This window comes from Hipposideros armiger, unplaced genomic scaffold (assembly GCF_001890085.2).
Source record: "Hipposideros armiger isolate ML-2016 unplaced genomic scaffold, ASM189008v1 scaffold_292, whole genome shotgun sequence".
Lineage (NCBI taxonomy): Eukaryota > Metazoa > Chordata > Mammalia > Chiroptera > Hipposideridae > Hipposideros > Hipposideros armiger.
This window is the reverse complement of record NW_017731642.1, coordinates 1667594-1685491: the sequence shown is the minus strand read 5'-3', so window position 1 is coordinate 1685491 and position 17898 is coordinate 1667594. Positions and strand designations below refer to the sequence as shown.

The 17898-nt window shown below is 35.8% G+C and overlaps 1 protein-coding gene across 6 annotated transcripts in view; it reads right to left on the bottom strand.

The window, feature by feature from the left end:
* Positions 1–17898, bottom strand: part of CEP57L1 (centrosomal protein 57 like 1) — a 55999-nt gene extending 38101 nt beyond the window's left edge. For 2 of the 6 annotated variants that reach the window (XM_019658988.1, XM_019658989.1), the window contains exon 1: positions 17685–17898. In XM_019658988.1, the coding sequence (XP_019514533.1) occupies positions 17685–17801 (117 nt within the window). In that variant the 5' untranslated portion in view covers positions 17802–17898. Of the gene's footprint in view, positions 1–15856; positions 15945–17262; positions 17651–17684 lie in introns of those variants that run through there. The other 4 variants (XM_019658993.1, XM_019658991.1, XM_019658992.1 and 1 more) reach the window with 4 other exon arrangements.

Sequence of the window (17898 nt, the reverse complement as noted above, 5' to 3'; positions counted from 1 at the left end):
GCCAGAGGGCCCCGGTTCGGATCCCACATATGAGGGCCAGTGACACTGCCCTCTACAGCTAAGGTGCTGAACAACAGCTCAACCTGGAGCTGGGCAGCCTCCCCAGCACTGTTCCCATTCCCCCAATTCCCCAATAAAAAAAAAATCTTTAAAAAAAATTAAAAAAAAAAAAAAAAAAAAAAAAAAAAAAAAAAAGACAGCCCCAGCCTCCTTTAATATGACCAACTTTTATCCTTCAATTAAAAACCTCGATTAAAAGCTGTAAGTTACAATCCATCAAAAGATAGAGAAGGACTGTACCGCAATGAAACCAAAAAGTACAGCTGAAGGCATTTGCAGGTGTAAATTCAATCATTAATAATATTATTCTTATGTACATGAATATCACCTACAACTTCTCATACTTACATTATATATAAATTCATGATATTTTACTGTGTTAGCTGAGAGGCTTGAGTGAGAGAATTTGAAAAGAGGTTTGATTACAAAAGTAATATATGTTTACCCTACAAAATTTGGAAATTACAGAATAAAGATCACTATAAATTCTCCCTATCTGAGATTGTTAAAATATTAATATGTTAGCATCTATTAAATAAATTAGTCTTTTATTAACCAAAGTTAGGATTGTACCACACAATGTGTAAACTGCTTCTCTATTTAATAATACATGATAAACATTTTCTTGTGTCATTATATATTCTTTTAAAGTATTTTTTTAAATGGCAGTAGATAAATATATAAATTATGGGGTGACTGGTTAACTCAGCTGATTGGAGCGTGGTGCTGATGGCACCAGGGTTGCCGGTTCGATCCCCGCATGGGCCGTTGTGGGCTGCGCCCTCCTTAAAGGAGTCAACTGTGCCATTGTAGCATGAAAGCAATATGTAACCAATATCCATAGCTGTTCTCCAATAAATTTTAAAAATAAATAAGTAAATAAATAATTTTTTTATTAGTATACAGTCTAGAAATGGTAATATTAGGTTAAAGACAGTTTTAATGCTTCTGATACATATTGCTAAATTACCTGGAGCTTTGCTTAGACTGAGACAAAAGTCCTAAAGTTTACAATTCTCACCATGTTTTGAGACTATTTCTCCAGTCTGCAATACTCTTTCAGACAAACAAAATTTCTCTTGGTTAACTTCTTATTAAAGCTCTGTGACAATCAGACATAGAAAAACGTAGAAACCGTACATATAGTAAGAGAATAACACATATATCAATTTGCCTATACATTGCTAATAAAATAGTGCCTCTAAAATGCTTAATAGAGAAAATGAGATTCTAGGAAATACCTAAAACAAATTGACTTTTCTTTTTTTTGAATAAAGCAAAACTGCTCAACTCAATTTTGCAAAATGTATGTAGTCTTATAGTCTTCATACCTGTACTAAAAGGCAAAATCTAAATATCAAATAATACTTGAAAAGTATTATAACTTAAAAAGCCTTTATACATCAAATTTTGTCTTAACAGCCTTAAAAAATGGCATTACTACTGTTACAGTCATTTTTGAACACATGAGCAACACAGGCAAAAACATTAACCGACTTGCCTAAGGTCACAGCTAATAAATGGCAAAAACAGAATTCAAACTCAGGTCTCCAGACTCTAAATGGAGTGTCTTTTCTGTTTCTGCACTGTTTTCCAGAAATCATAGTTAATCCAATTTTCCCTGTATTTTATTTAGCCTTAGATAGCTCTTTGTATCTATCTACACATACACACAGATTAATTTTCTTAATGCTATTTACTTAAACCAAAATTAAAATAAGTTTGCATTCCCGGTGTGTACACACTGACAGTGGATAGGCCAACTAATATAGCTGCTGACAGCAGACAGATGGCAGCTTAAGGTTAACACTTTTCCTTTGTATAAATCCATACACGAAGAAACATGTTTGGCTGACTATACATAATTCAATTTGTAAATTTTCCGAACAAAACACACACTATAACTACCAGAATTGTTTTCTCTGGAAATATACCTACTGTGGAGACAGAGAAAAACATAAAATATCTTTAACATAAACTCTATTCTTTTAGAAAAACATACACATACATACCCGCAAATAAATATTTCCTTCTAGTTCTTCCTCCTACCCACTACACCCCCAACCACCTTTAACAAGGAAAGAATAAAAAATTAACAACAGATGGATTTTGAAGCTGGTAATTTATAATTTGATGGTTTTGAAACCATCAACTGTTATTAATTTTGCATTATCTTTAATGCATTTATTAATTATAGTTTGTGGGATTATAGTTGCTTTAACAGTTTTATTTTAGCAATGTCTGCACACATCTGCCTTACTCTCTAGTTTCTTAAGAGAAAGGGACCACATCCTATTCATTGTTCCATTATCCACTAGACTTATTATGTGATTTGTTGCACATAATTCAATAAATGTAGTAGAAACACATAAAATTCATTTAACGGTTAATAGACACTTATTAGCATATGTAATACATACATTTTATGTATCTGAAATCAGAATTTACCTTTAAATTATATTTGGCAACTTTTTTCTTTTATTGTGGTACATAAAGTAATACTGTGTCTTAACAATCTTTGACACCTTAGAATTAATGAATAGTCTTTATAAATATATATAAAGAACACTTTTCTTATGCTATTTAATAAGTAAATGCAAAGTGCTGATCATGTATCTCTACAATGACATAAAGATGTGAGGGGGTACCCCCTTATAGATGGCTCCCCTGCTCTATCAAATTAGTGTGGTAGGTCTTCAAGAGCCACAACTTTATATGTTTTAAAGATTTTATTGGGGAATTGTGGGAGGGGAACAGACAAGCTGCTGTCCTTTTGTTCCTCAGTCTAGTTGTGGAGGACGTTGCTTCACTGGCCCATGTTGGTATTATCATTGCGCTTTTCCCGGCTGAGGCAGATCAGTCACTGGCCACTGGACGGCTGCTCACGGCAGCTCATGCTGGCTGCTGGCCACACATGGTAGCTTATGGCAGCCAACTGCAGCCCCGCTGCAGCCCACACTGTTGCCAGCGACCCACAGCAGCCCAGCTCCAGGCCCCAATGTGAGATCCAAACCAGGGCCCCGCCGCTCAGAGCCAGGGTCCCAATCCAACTCCCAACCAACGCGCCTCTCAGCCGGCCCTGAACGTCATATTATTCATCTTTGTATTTCTAGTATGTGCTTCCTAGAGGTTCATAAAGATGAGCTATATGAATAAAAACATTTCATCTGGGGAAGGGTATGATTGGGGAGAGGGGATGATCCATGTTGTGAAAGAAGAGAACAAATTATAAAGGTAACTTGACTTGAAATAAAAATATATACGTATTCTAATTAGATAACAGATCTACAACTCACTGCAGATTCGTACTACTAAACAGTATTTACTAAAATGTGTCCTACAGAATACTAGTTTCAGATGATATTAACTGGAATTATTCCTTAGACAGATTTCTAGGCAAATAAATTTGGGAAAATGGGTAAAACAAATTAACCAACTTCTTCACCTGCAAATTTGTCAGTATATTTAATATTCTACTATTACCATGAATTTCTAAAACAGGGATAGAGCATGCATTTCCCAAACTTATTTGCAACAGAAACCTTTTTTTTTTTTTTTTTTTTTTGGGGTGGAGGAGAGGGAGAGGAGGAGATCCTCTTGAGAGATTAGCATTCCACAGAAAAGATTTTGGGTAATACGTATGTATATAGAATCTTCAAAGCAGCTTTACACAGGAAACAGCTATCAAAATATTATGATATGTAACTGATAACAAGAAATAACCGATGAGAGAAATAACAGCAAATTATCTAAAGCATTATCTAATTATCTAAATTATTTCTTGTTGTACACATAGAAATTCATATTTCCAGTATAGGAGAATAAAGGAAGAGAAAGAGACACCCTTAAAAGAAAAAAAAAAGAGTTAAAGATTGTAGTGTTCATGTATTTAACCTCAGTTGATTTAGTAGATAACCACTCTGGTATATCTGACTAAATGGCACAGAATTGTAGTGTACCTTCAAAAGTGTCTGATAGAATCATGGATAGCGAAATTATTCAGTATATACTGTAATATTTTCCCATTAACTCAACTCATGAAACAAGGTAGATTTATAAAAGAAACACTAAAAATGAGCAACAATTCAAACACTTGGCATAAAATTATTTTGGAGCAAGAAATAGAATTTATCTCCTATGTTCTAAATGAATAAAGTCTAAAAATAGAACATATCACAACAGGTCTCACAGCCATGTGTCCCTTTCTGAACAGAGGAATTTAAGAAGATGCAATTAGGTTGAGACAAAATGAGAAAAGTGAGGAACGTTAAATAAGCCCTGGTGTCAGACCCATCCCAAACACTACTACCTACTGGAGGGGCATTACATTTGGGCTGACTAGTGTGGTGGTGGTAACACTGAGTTCTCACTAGTTCTGTGACCTTATCCTAATTAGGAGCTTAACCTTTCCATAACTTTCTCTCTATAAAAAAATAAGAGTTGACTTAAGTAACCTTGAGATTTTTGTCCATTTCTAAAATTCTACTAAAAGAGAGGTAAACATGTTGCAATTTTACTGAAGATTTTGCATTAATTCGAGTTATAAACCTCGGGTACCAATAGAATTTTTGTTTTTACAGTGAATACCCTTATGAATACCTTGATGATTTTACCCAGATAAATAGTAAATGAAGATTTTTAAAATTTAAAGAATATAATATTTTAAATTATTTCAACAGGTATTTATTTACAATACCCTTGTTCTAGAAAGACTTTTAAGTGACTTATTAAATTACACACAATAAAAGGTAAAATAAGAAAAGTTCTGATCAAAATATTGAATTAATATAAAGTAGAAAAGTTCCCCTCCAACCTAAATACAGGATAATATATAACATTTAAATATACACAGCCAAGCTCTCATGTAAGAAAGGGAAATGTCCAGGTGCCAGAAACAAGGAAAACACTCAAGTCATAATGACAAATGGGAACTGGGTTTTTAAAAAAATTTAAAATGATTTTAAAAATAAGATTTATTAAATGTATATGTCTAATTTATTAGATTTACACCAGTAGCTTAATTATTTAGGAAGATGTTGCTTAGTAGAATTGAAGGTGATTGTTGTTTCAAGTGTTTGAGAAAACATGATAGGCTAAATTGAAAAATTTAATTTGTAACACATAAAGAGTTTAAATTTATAAGTGCTATTACATGTTTAAAGAAGATTTAACCTCCCAGACTTACAAGTTAACCTAACATTAATCAAAGAAAAAGTCAAAGTCCTTATTTCCATGAAAAAAAACTACAAGATCTAAAAACCGATCTAGTAAAAATTTTAAGTTAAACTCAAAGGCTTAGGAAAAACTACATTTAAAAAATTATAACTTCGGGCCGGCCAAGTGGGTCAGTTGATTAAGAGCTTGCTCAAGAGTGTGAGCTCTGAGCAACAGGGTCACCGGTTTGATTCCTGGCCCGAGCTGTGCTGCTGCTGAGCTGCCAACAGGTGAGGTGGCAGGATTGCTCAGCTAAAAAACAAACAAACAAACATAACTTCAATAAATAGAACACTAATCAAAACAAACTAGAAGTATTATTTTTCAAGAACAAAAGTTTGCCTCAGATACTAAAAACATCATTTGACAACAAGGATGCCCACTTAGTTTTACTATTCAACACTGAACTGGAGATCCTGCCAAACCAATAAAACAGAAAGGAAAAGAAGATGAATAAGAATTTAAAATGAAGAAATAAAATTGTTATTTGTAGGTAATATGATTATCTACACAGAAAATCCAAGATAATCTACCTAGAAAGTGTAATTTTAAAACATATTCACACGATTGAATGAGTCAGAAACTATAAGAACTATATAGGGCTAATCCCAAACAAAAATTTGTAAAATCTTTGTAAAAAAACAAGGAGAAGGGACTGCTCTTCTAGCTATTAAGATTTATTATAGAGCTTTAGTAATTAAAATAGTGATACTGGCATAAAGTGAAACAGAGACTAATAGAACAGAAAAGAGTCTACAAAATGACTCTGGCATATATGGGAATTTGGTATATGAAACAGAGGGCATTTTCATGGGGAAAGGATAAACTATTCACAATTTGTGCCAGGATAACATGCTATTTATATTGTAAAAAATAAACATATATCTCTATTCCATGCCAAACACAAAAATAAATTCCAGCTGGACTGAATACCTACATATAAACAACAAACATTTAACTGCTTTAGAAAAAAATATAAGATATGCCTCAGACTTTGGGTAAAAAAGATTTCATAATAAGACAATGTACAAACAGGAGAAGAAAAGGTGGCAAAAAACTATGTAAAATTTAAACTTATATACAACAAGACATCACTGACAAAGTTTTTTCAAAGATCAACATATATAACAAAAGATTAGTACTCAAATTACAGGAACAACTCCTAGTCTATAAATCATTAAGACAAACAGCTCTAATAAACAGATACAACAGTGGTTAGCAGATGAGAAAATATAAATAGCCAAAAGCCAAAAACAAACTCAACTTCAGGAAATGCAATGTAATTAGGAAAATGCAAGTTAAAACAACAATGAAAAGTTATTGCACACCCATTAGATTGACAAAAACTTTTAAAAAACCTGTCAATATTTGGCAAGGATGTGGGTAGATGAAAATTTTCATGAACTGCTGGTGGGAGTGTAAACTCATGAAAAAATTTGCAAGATAATTTTAAAATCGTGATGCCCTATAAACTAAAAAATTCCACTTTTCAGTATTCATGAATGAACCTTACAGAATATGGCACATGTTAATCTGGAGATATGTATAGTGATGCTAATTGTAGCCTTGCTCGCAATAGGAAAAAAGGAAAAAATAACTTAAATATAAATTAGCAGGGGAATGGATCATGTCATATTCATAAAATGAAACACCATATGGCAGCTAAAATAAAAAACCTAAATCTACATTTAGCCACATGGATAAGCTCTGAAATAATATTGAGTGGAAAAAAAGCAAGTTATAGAGTTGATAGGTATCATAAGATGTCTTTCATATAAAAATATTTTAAAACACAAAGACAATATATTATGGTGCCAAGGGCACTTCCACACACATGAAATTTTTTATTCCATTAAAAATAAATAAAGCAAATGAGGCAAAATGTTAACATTTGTTCATTCCAGGAGGTAGGTAAATGGGTATTTATTACATTATTATTTTTCTTTCTGTTTGAAATATCTAATATTTTTTAAAATGACACAAATTTTAATATATTCTGGATATGTATATAGTCACATAAAATGTGGATAAGGAAAACAAGAGTTAAAAAAAATAAGAATGAAGCCAGTAGTGAGATTGATTTATAACATTTATGCCATAAATTGTACATATGCTAGAGTTGGCTTACAAATCTTTCAATAAGGGCAAAATAAATACAGATTAAACAAGTCTATTGTTTTAAAAAATATTTTAAAATATGCCAGAAATATTGGAGATTTAGACATTCAAAGCACATTACAGTAAATATGGATATACCAAAGACAGAAGAACTTGAGAAATTAAAGAGTAAACTTTATTTAAATGATTTACTCATGAAGAAGCAAAATAATATGAAAAAGATAAAGACTGTATTCTGAAAATAGTATGTATGACAGTGTTGCTGAAAGTAGGCTTTTTCAAGGCTGAAAAGAACATAATTCAAATCAATCTCATTAAAGAAAGAATTCAAATCAATTTTGTTAAGGACACCTTAAAAATAAAATCTAAAGAGTCAAAATTTAAAAGCCTTTTTTATTCATCTGGGCAACACATACACACTATGGTACACACATATATTTGGTCGACAGGCTATTTTCAAACAAGCCAAAATACAAAAAACCAAGTTAGCATTTGGAGGTAAAACCACTTATGTTACTAAATGGTAGATAATTAGAAAAACTTCCTTTAAAAACTTAAATTGAAGTCAGGCATTCTATAGCACTGGCTTCAGTATTTCACAGTATAAAAAGGTGAAACTACTGGAGAGAAATCACAGGTCGATTTTTGCAAACCTGTATGAGTAGGCAGAAAAGTAGCAAAGAAACGGCAAAGTGGAAGGGGTGTTTCAACTGAAGAAAAATATTCCTAATTGTAGGAAGTCTCCCTAATAATTTGCACATACAGCACTCAGCCACCTGCACATGTTAACAACAGATAACAGTAGGACAACACTGAAACGGAACTGCTAGTCTAGCCTCATGTGTTCCAGATAAAGCTCTCCCTGGCCCCATCTTTGAGCTGACTTCAAACCTCTTTCCCAAGGAACAGTTATGAAGAACAAGTTATATACTGTATTCCCCCACGTATAAGACGCACCCTTTTCCGAAAAATTTGGGATCTAAAAACAGGATGCGTCTTATACAGTGGTTGTAGATAAATTATTTACTTGCATTTCCTGCTTTTTTTGTGCTTGTTTTTGAGCTCATACAACCACTGTATAAGATGCACCCAGTTTTTAGACCCCAAATTTTTTGAAAAGGGTGTGTCTTATACATGGGGAAATACTGTAGTTGTAAAATTCAGTACACTGTTTTTTTTCTAACCTTTTAATACTGCTGATCAAAATAATTAATAATTTCAGATTCAGCAGGAACTTTATTAATACAAATATAAGTGAATCCAGGCACAAACTTTGTATCTTTCACAAAAAATTAACTCAAATGGTTCATAAACTGATAATGTAAAACACAAAACTGTAAAACTTCTAGAAGATAACATAAGACAAAATTTAGGTGATCTTGGGTTTGGCAATAACTTTTTAGATACAAGACCAAAAGCACAATCCATGAAAACTGGTAAATTTGCCTTCATTAAAATTAATTTCTGCTTTGTGAAAGGCATGGTCAAGAGAATGACAAAACAAACAACAGACTGGAAGAAAATATTAGCAAAACACGTATCTGATAAAGAACTTGTGTTCAAAATATACAAAGAACTCTTAAGACTCAACAATAAGAAAATGAACCATCCAATTTTAAAATGGGCAAAAGATCTGAATAGACACCTCACCAAATAGACATATGAAAAAAATGCTCAATATTATATGTCATTAGGGAATAGCAAATTAAAATAAGACACCATTATTTACCAATTACTATGGCTAAAATCCAAAACACTGACAATATCAAATGCTGATAAAGTTGTGGAGCAACAGGAACTCTCTCTCATTCATTGAAGGTGGGAATGCAAAATGGTACAACCACTTTGGAAAATAGTTGGGAATTTATTAGAAAGCTAAACATAAGATTACCATATGATCTAGCAATCATGAACCTAGCTATTGATCCAAATGAGTCGGGGCAAGTTATTTAAACTCTCTGACCCTCAGTTTCCTTATCTGTAAAAATGGGGATAACAATATCTACTTCATAGGGTTATTGTGAGGCTTAAAAGAAAATCCATGTTAATCACCTGGCACAACACAGGCACAGAGTAAACACACTGTGAATATTAACTATTAATAATGATAATTATAATTATTAGACTGTGTGTTTGAGTGTGTTAAGCAGATGTCCCAAAACTGTTTAGAATCATAGGGCAAAGGAAAACAAAGAAACAAACATACAGAGGAAATGGTGCCAAGCAATTAAGTGCATTACATACATTATTTTATGGAGTCTACTTAATGAGCCTAAGAGGTAGATAGCCAGCCATGGGTCAAGTATTTTGGGAGCACCTACCATGTATGAATCACTGTTTGAGGCACTGGGAGTACAGTGGTAAACAAGACAGAGAACTTGCTCTCAAGGAACTCATATTCTAAATAAGCATGAAACAAATACATTCAAGTAGATAAGTGAATTGCTTTGAAGATTAGAAAGGGTAATAAGCGGTCTGCTTTAGCTAGAATGGTGAGGTAATACCATCCCTCTCTGATGATAGGGATTTTGAGATGGATGAGTCCAAAACAGTGAGGAAGACAGGCATGTGAAAATCTTAGGTAATAGTACTGTGAGTAGAAAAAAATAGCATATGCAGATCTTAAATTTGATAAGCTCAAAGGTCAGAAATATAACAGTGGATAACAATACATACTAAATTTTAAAGATGAAGAAAACGGGGTTTTAGAAAGGTTAGCAATCTGTGTAAGGTAAATGGCAGAGGCACAGATTTGAAGGTCTAACTCCAAAGTCAATGCTCTATTTCATGGAACAGCTATGCTGCTTCTTTCAAAGATAGTAAAACATCTCAATCTGTTCTCAGCCATTAAACAATACTGTTTCCTCAATAATCTTCTAAAATGTACTTATGATATATGTCTAATCACTGTTGTACACCTGAAACTAATATAATATTGTATGTCAACTGTAATTGAAAAATAAATTAAAAACAAAAATTAAAAAAACATAGTGCCAACTATTTCACTTCTACATACATTTCCCTTCAATGTTGCAAAAAATAAAAAAATAAATAAAATGTACTTATAAAAATTTACCAACCTAAATTCAGTCTTCTAAATTCTGTAATATTTGTTTACTTTATTCATTGCAGCAAAAATAAGGCAGACATTATTAAAATGAGAACTCTGAATTAAACAGTGTAAAAGTATTACATTAAATAAAATTTTACGTGATTGGTAATTATATTTTCCTAAACTATACGTTCTTTTTATATCATATAGGTGAAGGGAATATGGTGTTTTTAAAAATTTCTATAACAAAGCTCGACACAGAGTCCTTGCTCAGAAATATAATCTCTCATGCTGCTGTTTTAGGAGAAAAATCATAATTGCCATATTTTTATTTATGGTAACTTTTCCCAAATGAAGCTTAAAATGCAAAATATAAACTTAACAAAAATGAAATACAATTCAAGGAGCTCATTATAAAATCTTAGCAAATGCCAATAGTATTAGAATTATACAAATAACATTTTTCAGTTCAACTGTAAAGCACTTCATAAATATTTCATTAATCTCAATCAAACTGAACTACATAAAGATGATCATTTTAAAAGATACTGTTTCTTGAGTGCCAGTATATGTCAGATGCTAATCTAAAATTTTATATACATTACCTCATTAAATCTTCACAATAGTCCTGGGAAGTTAAGGTACTACTATCCTTTTACAGGTAGGAAAACTAAGACTATCTCATCTCCTACATCCAAAGACAGTGAAGTTAAACAATTGGCCAAATTCACACTGCTAATAAGAAGTACTATAGGGATTCAAATCTAAGATTCTGTGACTCTGAGATCCATGGTCTTCTCACTATTTGAATCTATAGCTACATCTTACAACAGTTGGGGTTTCATGTACAGAAGCTGTTTAGAAGTAGTATTGGGGGGCCAGCTGAGTGGCACATTGGTTAAGAGCTGGCTTGGGATGCCAGTTCTGAGCAGCAGGGCCCCGGTTCGGATCCCACATGAGGGCCAGTGACGCTGCCCTCTACAGCTAAGATGATGAACAACAGCTCGGCCTAGAGCTGGGCTGCCATGAGTCTGCCGGCGACGGCACACGCTGCAGCCCCTGCTGCAGTGGGCTGCCATAAGCTACCGTGTGTGGCTGGCAGCCAGCGTGAGCGGCTGGTAGCCAGTGTGAGCTGCCAAGAGCTGCCGTGAGCGGACATCCAGAGGCTGGTGACCGATCTGCCTCCCCTGGGAAGAGCGCAACGATAATACCAACATGGGCCAGTGAAGCGATGTCCTCCACAACTAGACTGAAGAACAAAAGGGCAGCAACTTGTCTGTTCCCCTTCCCCCGATTCCCCAGCATTGTTCCCCTCCCTCAATTCCCAAATAAGAAAAATAAGAAAAAAAAAAAGAAGTAGTATTGGGTATTGTTCACCTGACTGGCTCACAAATCCCCCAAACAACATGTCCAAACCTAGACTGAGTATCTTTCCATTCCAAGACTGGTCTTCCTAGTATATTCCATATTCTCATTAATGGAAGAAGCTGCTCTTCGCCATCTGGATGGTAGTCACCCCAGGCATTTTCTTTTTTCATCTCCCATATCCAAATGTCATCAAATCCTGCTGATGCTGCCTCCTTCTTTCATTCTCTCTCACAGACCTTCATCTACTACCTTATCTCTATCCCTCAATGTTTAGCCAAGCTTCTTCAAAGAATGGTCTATTATCCATGAAGATTGTACACTTCTGAAGAGCAGTTCTTAAGGACAGAACTTATGTATGCTGCTGTATACTTAGTGCCAACCATAGAACTCGTCCATAATAGGTTTTCAATAAATACTGAACAAATGAATGCAAATATCTGGGTTCCATCACTCCATTCCCCAACAAGCGCAATGAAAAAGGTCACTGATGAATTTCTGATAGAAAAACTGCATTGCCTTGTTTATTAAAACCCAGATGCTCTGAAGTTGACAATGGAAGAAGAATCTCCACGTGGGGAACTTATGACTTAAACCCATGAGTTCCAATTTTTTACCTCAAAATTCACTTTCCCCTTAAAAATCTCACTATCACTGTCCCTCCTCACTGGCCTCACTGGGAAAAGGGTGCTGCTCCCTTGATAATGCTCTTGCCTAGTTAGATCTATGATTATATGACTCTTTCCCTTATATGTCCTGATACAGGAAAGATAAAGTTATAATATTTAAATAAGACTTGACCAAGCCTAGAGAAGAAAGCGCAGACATCAAAAGGAAACCAGGTAGTGAATCTGAAGTTGGGATTTTCTCTCTGGGGCTTTTAGGCCCCATTATATCCTAGTTCCTGATCTACCTTCAACTGATGAGCATTATTTTAGTACCCACCACCCAAGAATCCATGCCTACCATACCCCTCCTTAAAGACTAAGCCTACGAAAGAGCAGCTCAGAGAGATCCTGAGTTACTCATCCCCACTTAAATCCCTTTATCCAAGTGATAGTTTCCTGATCTGGAACCTGTCTTTTCTTGATAGAGGCTGAACAAGAGAAATGCCAGTCCTTTAGGAGACTCCTATCCTTAGCGAGCAGCATGGTTTTACCCTACAGGCCACCCCAAATCCATCAATCTTTACCTCAATACAGCATAGCAATTCAATGTTTATATGGGAATATATGCCAGATGCATATATTGTACTGCAACAGGGACTCTAAGTGTCAAATCACCTAGAAACTTGAGCTTTCTAGACATGATGGCAGTAGCATTCTGTGTATTGACTAGTCGTTCCTTTTTGAAATTTTCGAATCCCTTGGTTGACCATCTCCTGGTTATTCTCTTCTTTCTCTGGTTAGTTTCAGACTACCCTGGATCTTTTTTTATTCTACATTGTCTCCATAGTCAATAGTGGTTAAGAATAAGTTTTGGATCATTTTTTTTTTTTAGCTCTGTAAAGATAAAAGAATATATATGCAAAGCATTTAACAGAGTGCCTGAAACATAGTAAGCACTTAGACATGGTAGCTTAAAAGTAAAATAAAACAAAATATTCCAATAGGCTGATAGTTTCCAAATACACATCTCTAGTTCAGACCTTGTTGCTGAGCTCAAGATTAATGTACCCCATATGACATGTTGGGCCTAGGAAAACTTGGAAAGAAAATTATCCTCTGAGAGCTAAACTATAAATCAGTCTATAATGGACCAGAGCATATATATGCAAAATTAGCGTATGGAGACAGAACAGCCGTAAGGCCACAGACTAGGCTGCAATATAAATGTCTTAACATATTTAAAGAAAGAATATTTTCATCAAAAAGAAGAGTTGTCAGGAATGGAAAAAGAAAAAGCAACTCCTAGAAGGCAAAAACTAGAGGCAAGTAAAGCTCTATTTACTGTGGAGGTTCTCACAGCTTAATGCTATGAAGTGACACCATTTGTTTTTAATCCAAGCTCCTAAGCAACCTGCTGATATCTCATGTAATTTTTCTACAGAGAAAACCCCTTGGTCAAAGAATCAGTACACTATCTATTTGGCAAATATTTCAAAGTATATCAATCAACTGGCATGATAAACTCATCAGTAGTCTATATCACTCAAATATCTATCTATAGATAGATACAGAGATGTCTATATCTATATTTATCTCAAAGTCTTACAAACTCTGGTACACTTAGCAAGATTGTGTTTCTAAGCCCATAAACCTGAGGTGTCCTGATTTTTTTTTAAGAGTAAATTCATTAATGGATTTTATAATGAAGGCCTCCTGGAGACCAGCCAGTCAGCCTTTTCCTTGACTACAGCACTATTCATTTAAAGAGGCAACTCCTGTACATACATTTTTACTTCTCTGAGAGAGAGAGAGAGAGAGAGAGAGAGAGAGAGAAAGAGAGAGAGAGAGAGAGAGAGAGAGAGAGAGAGAGAGAGAGAAATTATGAAGCAATAAAACGAAGTCCCTATAGTCAAGCTGGTAAGTTACTAAAATCAAGTAGGTTGAGGTATAAGAAATTACTCTATTTTGATTTAACTAGCCTGGAAGCTTAAACTTTTGAACTTTCCAGCCCTGCAACAATGCCTGAACATGTATCAGACCTCCAGGTAACCTTCTGATTACCCCATGAAGGACTCACGTATCCAGACCACCTGACATCCATTATCCAGAACACTAGATGTGACCAGACCTCCTGGCATCCATCATCCAGACTGATAATCTTGGACCAACCCTAGGGCTAAGAATGCAGGACTGATTAAACAATGCACTTTTTACTATAAGAACTCTTAACTTTACCTTCTTCAGAACACTTCCTAGGTTTTTACCTAGTTATGTTTCTCACTTGCAAACCCTAAGACCCTTGAATAAATTTTTATCATTTATTTCTAGCCAAAGCCTTCAGACTCATTTTGAGTATTGTTAAATACTCTGCTATCTTGTAGCAGGATGAGGTATGCAGGAACATGATAAAAATATTAGCAAATCCTATTTCATGAGGATAAGCACTACAATTCATTAGCAATAAAAGTTTTGCTCTTTTAAGACTAACTTTCTAAAATGTTTTCATTATAAAGTATCTTCTTCCATCCATTATCTTGTGTTTTATAAACAACAGGTAAATATGTAATATCTTTGAAAATTTTGTGTCATTACATTTTTCTTCCATTCATTCATCAAATATTTATTAAGTTCATACTTGATGCCAGGCACTGTACTCAGGACTGTAAATGATGAGCAAGAGCAAAAATCAACAGTCAATGCTCTTGTATGCTTATGCTTCAGAAGCAGGCACACTTTAATCAAATTAGCACACACAGACAATTGTAAACTTATCAGCAAGTAAAGGTATATGAGTATATTTATAATAGGGGCATTTAATCAGATCAGGTAAATTTCTTTGAGAAAGTGATATTTGAGCTAAGATCTATAGGAAGAGGAGTCAAAGACTGAGGCTAGAAAAGTCTGAACAAAGAAAACAGTACCAGGGCCGGCCGAGTGGCGCGTTGGTTAAGAGTTGGCTCGGGACGCCAGCTCTGAGCAGCAGGGCCCTGGTTCGGATCCCACATTAGGGCCAGTGACGCTGTGCCCTCTACAGCTAAGATGGTGAACAACAGCTAGACCTGGAGCTGGGCTGCCATGAGTTGACAGCGTAGGCTGCAGTGAGGCTGCAGTGTGCTCCCGTAAAGCTACCATGGGTGGCTGGCAGCCAGTGTGAGCTGCCAAGTGCCGCTGTGAGCAGCCGTCCAGTGTCCGGCGACAGATCTGCCTCAGCCGGGAAGAGCACAATGATAATACCAACATGGGCCAGTGAAGCAACGTCCTCCACAACTAGAATGAAGAACAAAACGACAGCAACTTGTCTGCTCCCCTCCCCCAATTCCCCAATAAAAATCTTTAAAAAAAAGCAAAAAAGCAAAACAGTGCCAGAGGTGCTGCATCCACACTCACTGTCTCCAGTTCTCCTTTTCTCTCTTAAATAAAATGCCCATTTGGTTTTTACCTTTTATTCCAAAACTGCTCTCAAGATCTTCAGTGATATTCACATTGCTAAATGTAGTGGTCAGTTATCAATCCTCATTTCACTTTACCTAAAGCAGCATTTAACATAATTTAGTGCTCCTTCCTCCTTAATCACTTTCACTTGGCCTTAGGACAAGTGGGTCTTCCTGTCTGTTTACTGGCCATTCCTGCATATTTACCTTTGTAGATAACTCCAAACCAACCCAAACTCAATGGAGTTTTGTGATTACCAACTGTTCTCAGGCTTTAACGTAAGCTATCAAAATGCTACAAGCAGATGGATCTATGAAAGCTGAAAGTGAAGCTGGATGGAGCTATATACATTTAAGAGTCACAGGTGGTGGTGAAAGCATGGGTATGGATGCGATCAGTTTCAACAATGCAGTAAAAAGGGGACCTAGATTTAAGAAACCCTATTCTTTGTGGGTTGGACAACAGAAGATGAGCCCAAAAAGAAGACAAAGAAAGGAATGACTTTTTTGCTTCTTTTGTGAAATCATACTCATAAGAAGTTCTTATTTTTTAAAATTCTGAATTAAACTAGTAGAATTAGAATGTAGCAAGGCTTTCCAAATGAGGCCAATTCTTTTTTTTTAAGCTGAGCCATCCTGCTACCTGTTGGCAGCTCAGCGGCTGCTCAGCTCGGGCTGGGACTCGAACCGCTGTTGCTCAGAGCTCAAACTCTTGAGCGAGCTCTTAACCAACTGAGCCACTCGGCCAGCCAGAGGCCAATTCTTTGAAACTATAAATCTACTCGAGGATAGGTCACTTTAAGCAACTATCTGGAATTCACAGTACCTGTCTCTTTGCAGCTTCAAAGTACATCAATACAAAGAAAGTTATCCTTCCCAAAATATTATATGTATGATTTGGCTTATTGCAGTTTCCTGAAAGTGCCGTACTTCTCACTTCTGGGCCTTACCATATGCTGTTCATTTGGCCCTCTCTTTCACTGGGATGATTTTCATGGCTTTCCAAGACTGGGCTAAATGAACTTCTCTCTAGCCATCCCAAGGATATAATAAGAACTGTAATTGTATGTTTAACCATTCATTACTCTAACTTCATAGGTAGGAGCGATATCTTTTTCACTGTTGTATACTTAGTACCTAACAAGGCTAAATTTTTTGAAACACATTTATTCTGTAATGTGAATAATTAAAATTTAATTTGGTTATCCGCTCACCACAACTTTTTCTAAGAGGAATGATTTTCTAAAAAATAGCAATTTGTAAACACACGGTTGAATTTTTTTAATTTTGAGTATTTTTATGGTTTTTTTCATATAATACCCTTAAAACCTGCAAAAATTCACACCGAGGAATACCAGGTATTCTTGGTATTCTTTTCCCTTTAGTCTCATACAAAATGGATTTCACAACTCACTTTTAAAGCCCTGCTTGGGATGTCATGTTAGCTGAGTAAAGAAAGCTGAGAAAAACCCTTGTGCAATGGCAAACGGAGGTGCAATTGCACTGGGATTCCCGAATCCATCGCGCACGAGTCCACTTGAAAGGGCGGAAGCACAGGCAGCAGCGCGGAGTACCCCTTCCTACAGCATCCCTCTTTGCCTGGCCTTATGACGCTCCCTCCGACTCTTAGGGTCGCCGCCACCTTCCCCACTTCCTGGCCTCCACGCGCCCCTCGGGCTTGGGCACCCGGACTAGTCCTATCCACACAGATTACTAGAAAAAGTCCCTGGGCTAAGGAGGGCAACCCTAGATGGCTTTGTCTCCAAAATCTCAGAGGGACCTAGGAAGGAAAAATCCTGTCAAGGGAAAAGTGGCAGCCAAGCCTACAGTTCTCACCAAGCTGACGCTCTCAGTCTCCGAGCGCGCTAACGGTCGACTCCCAGGCCGCCACAGGCAACGTCGCAGTGGTTTGTGGGGGCTGTAGTCTCTGTCGCAAACAGAACGCGCCAGCATCAAAACTGCATTTCCCAGCAGTCAATACGAGGATGCCCTACCTCCTTGAATAAAGGGTTTGGCGTAATAAGTCACTATTTTTAGGCTAACCTTACGA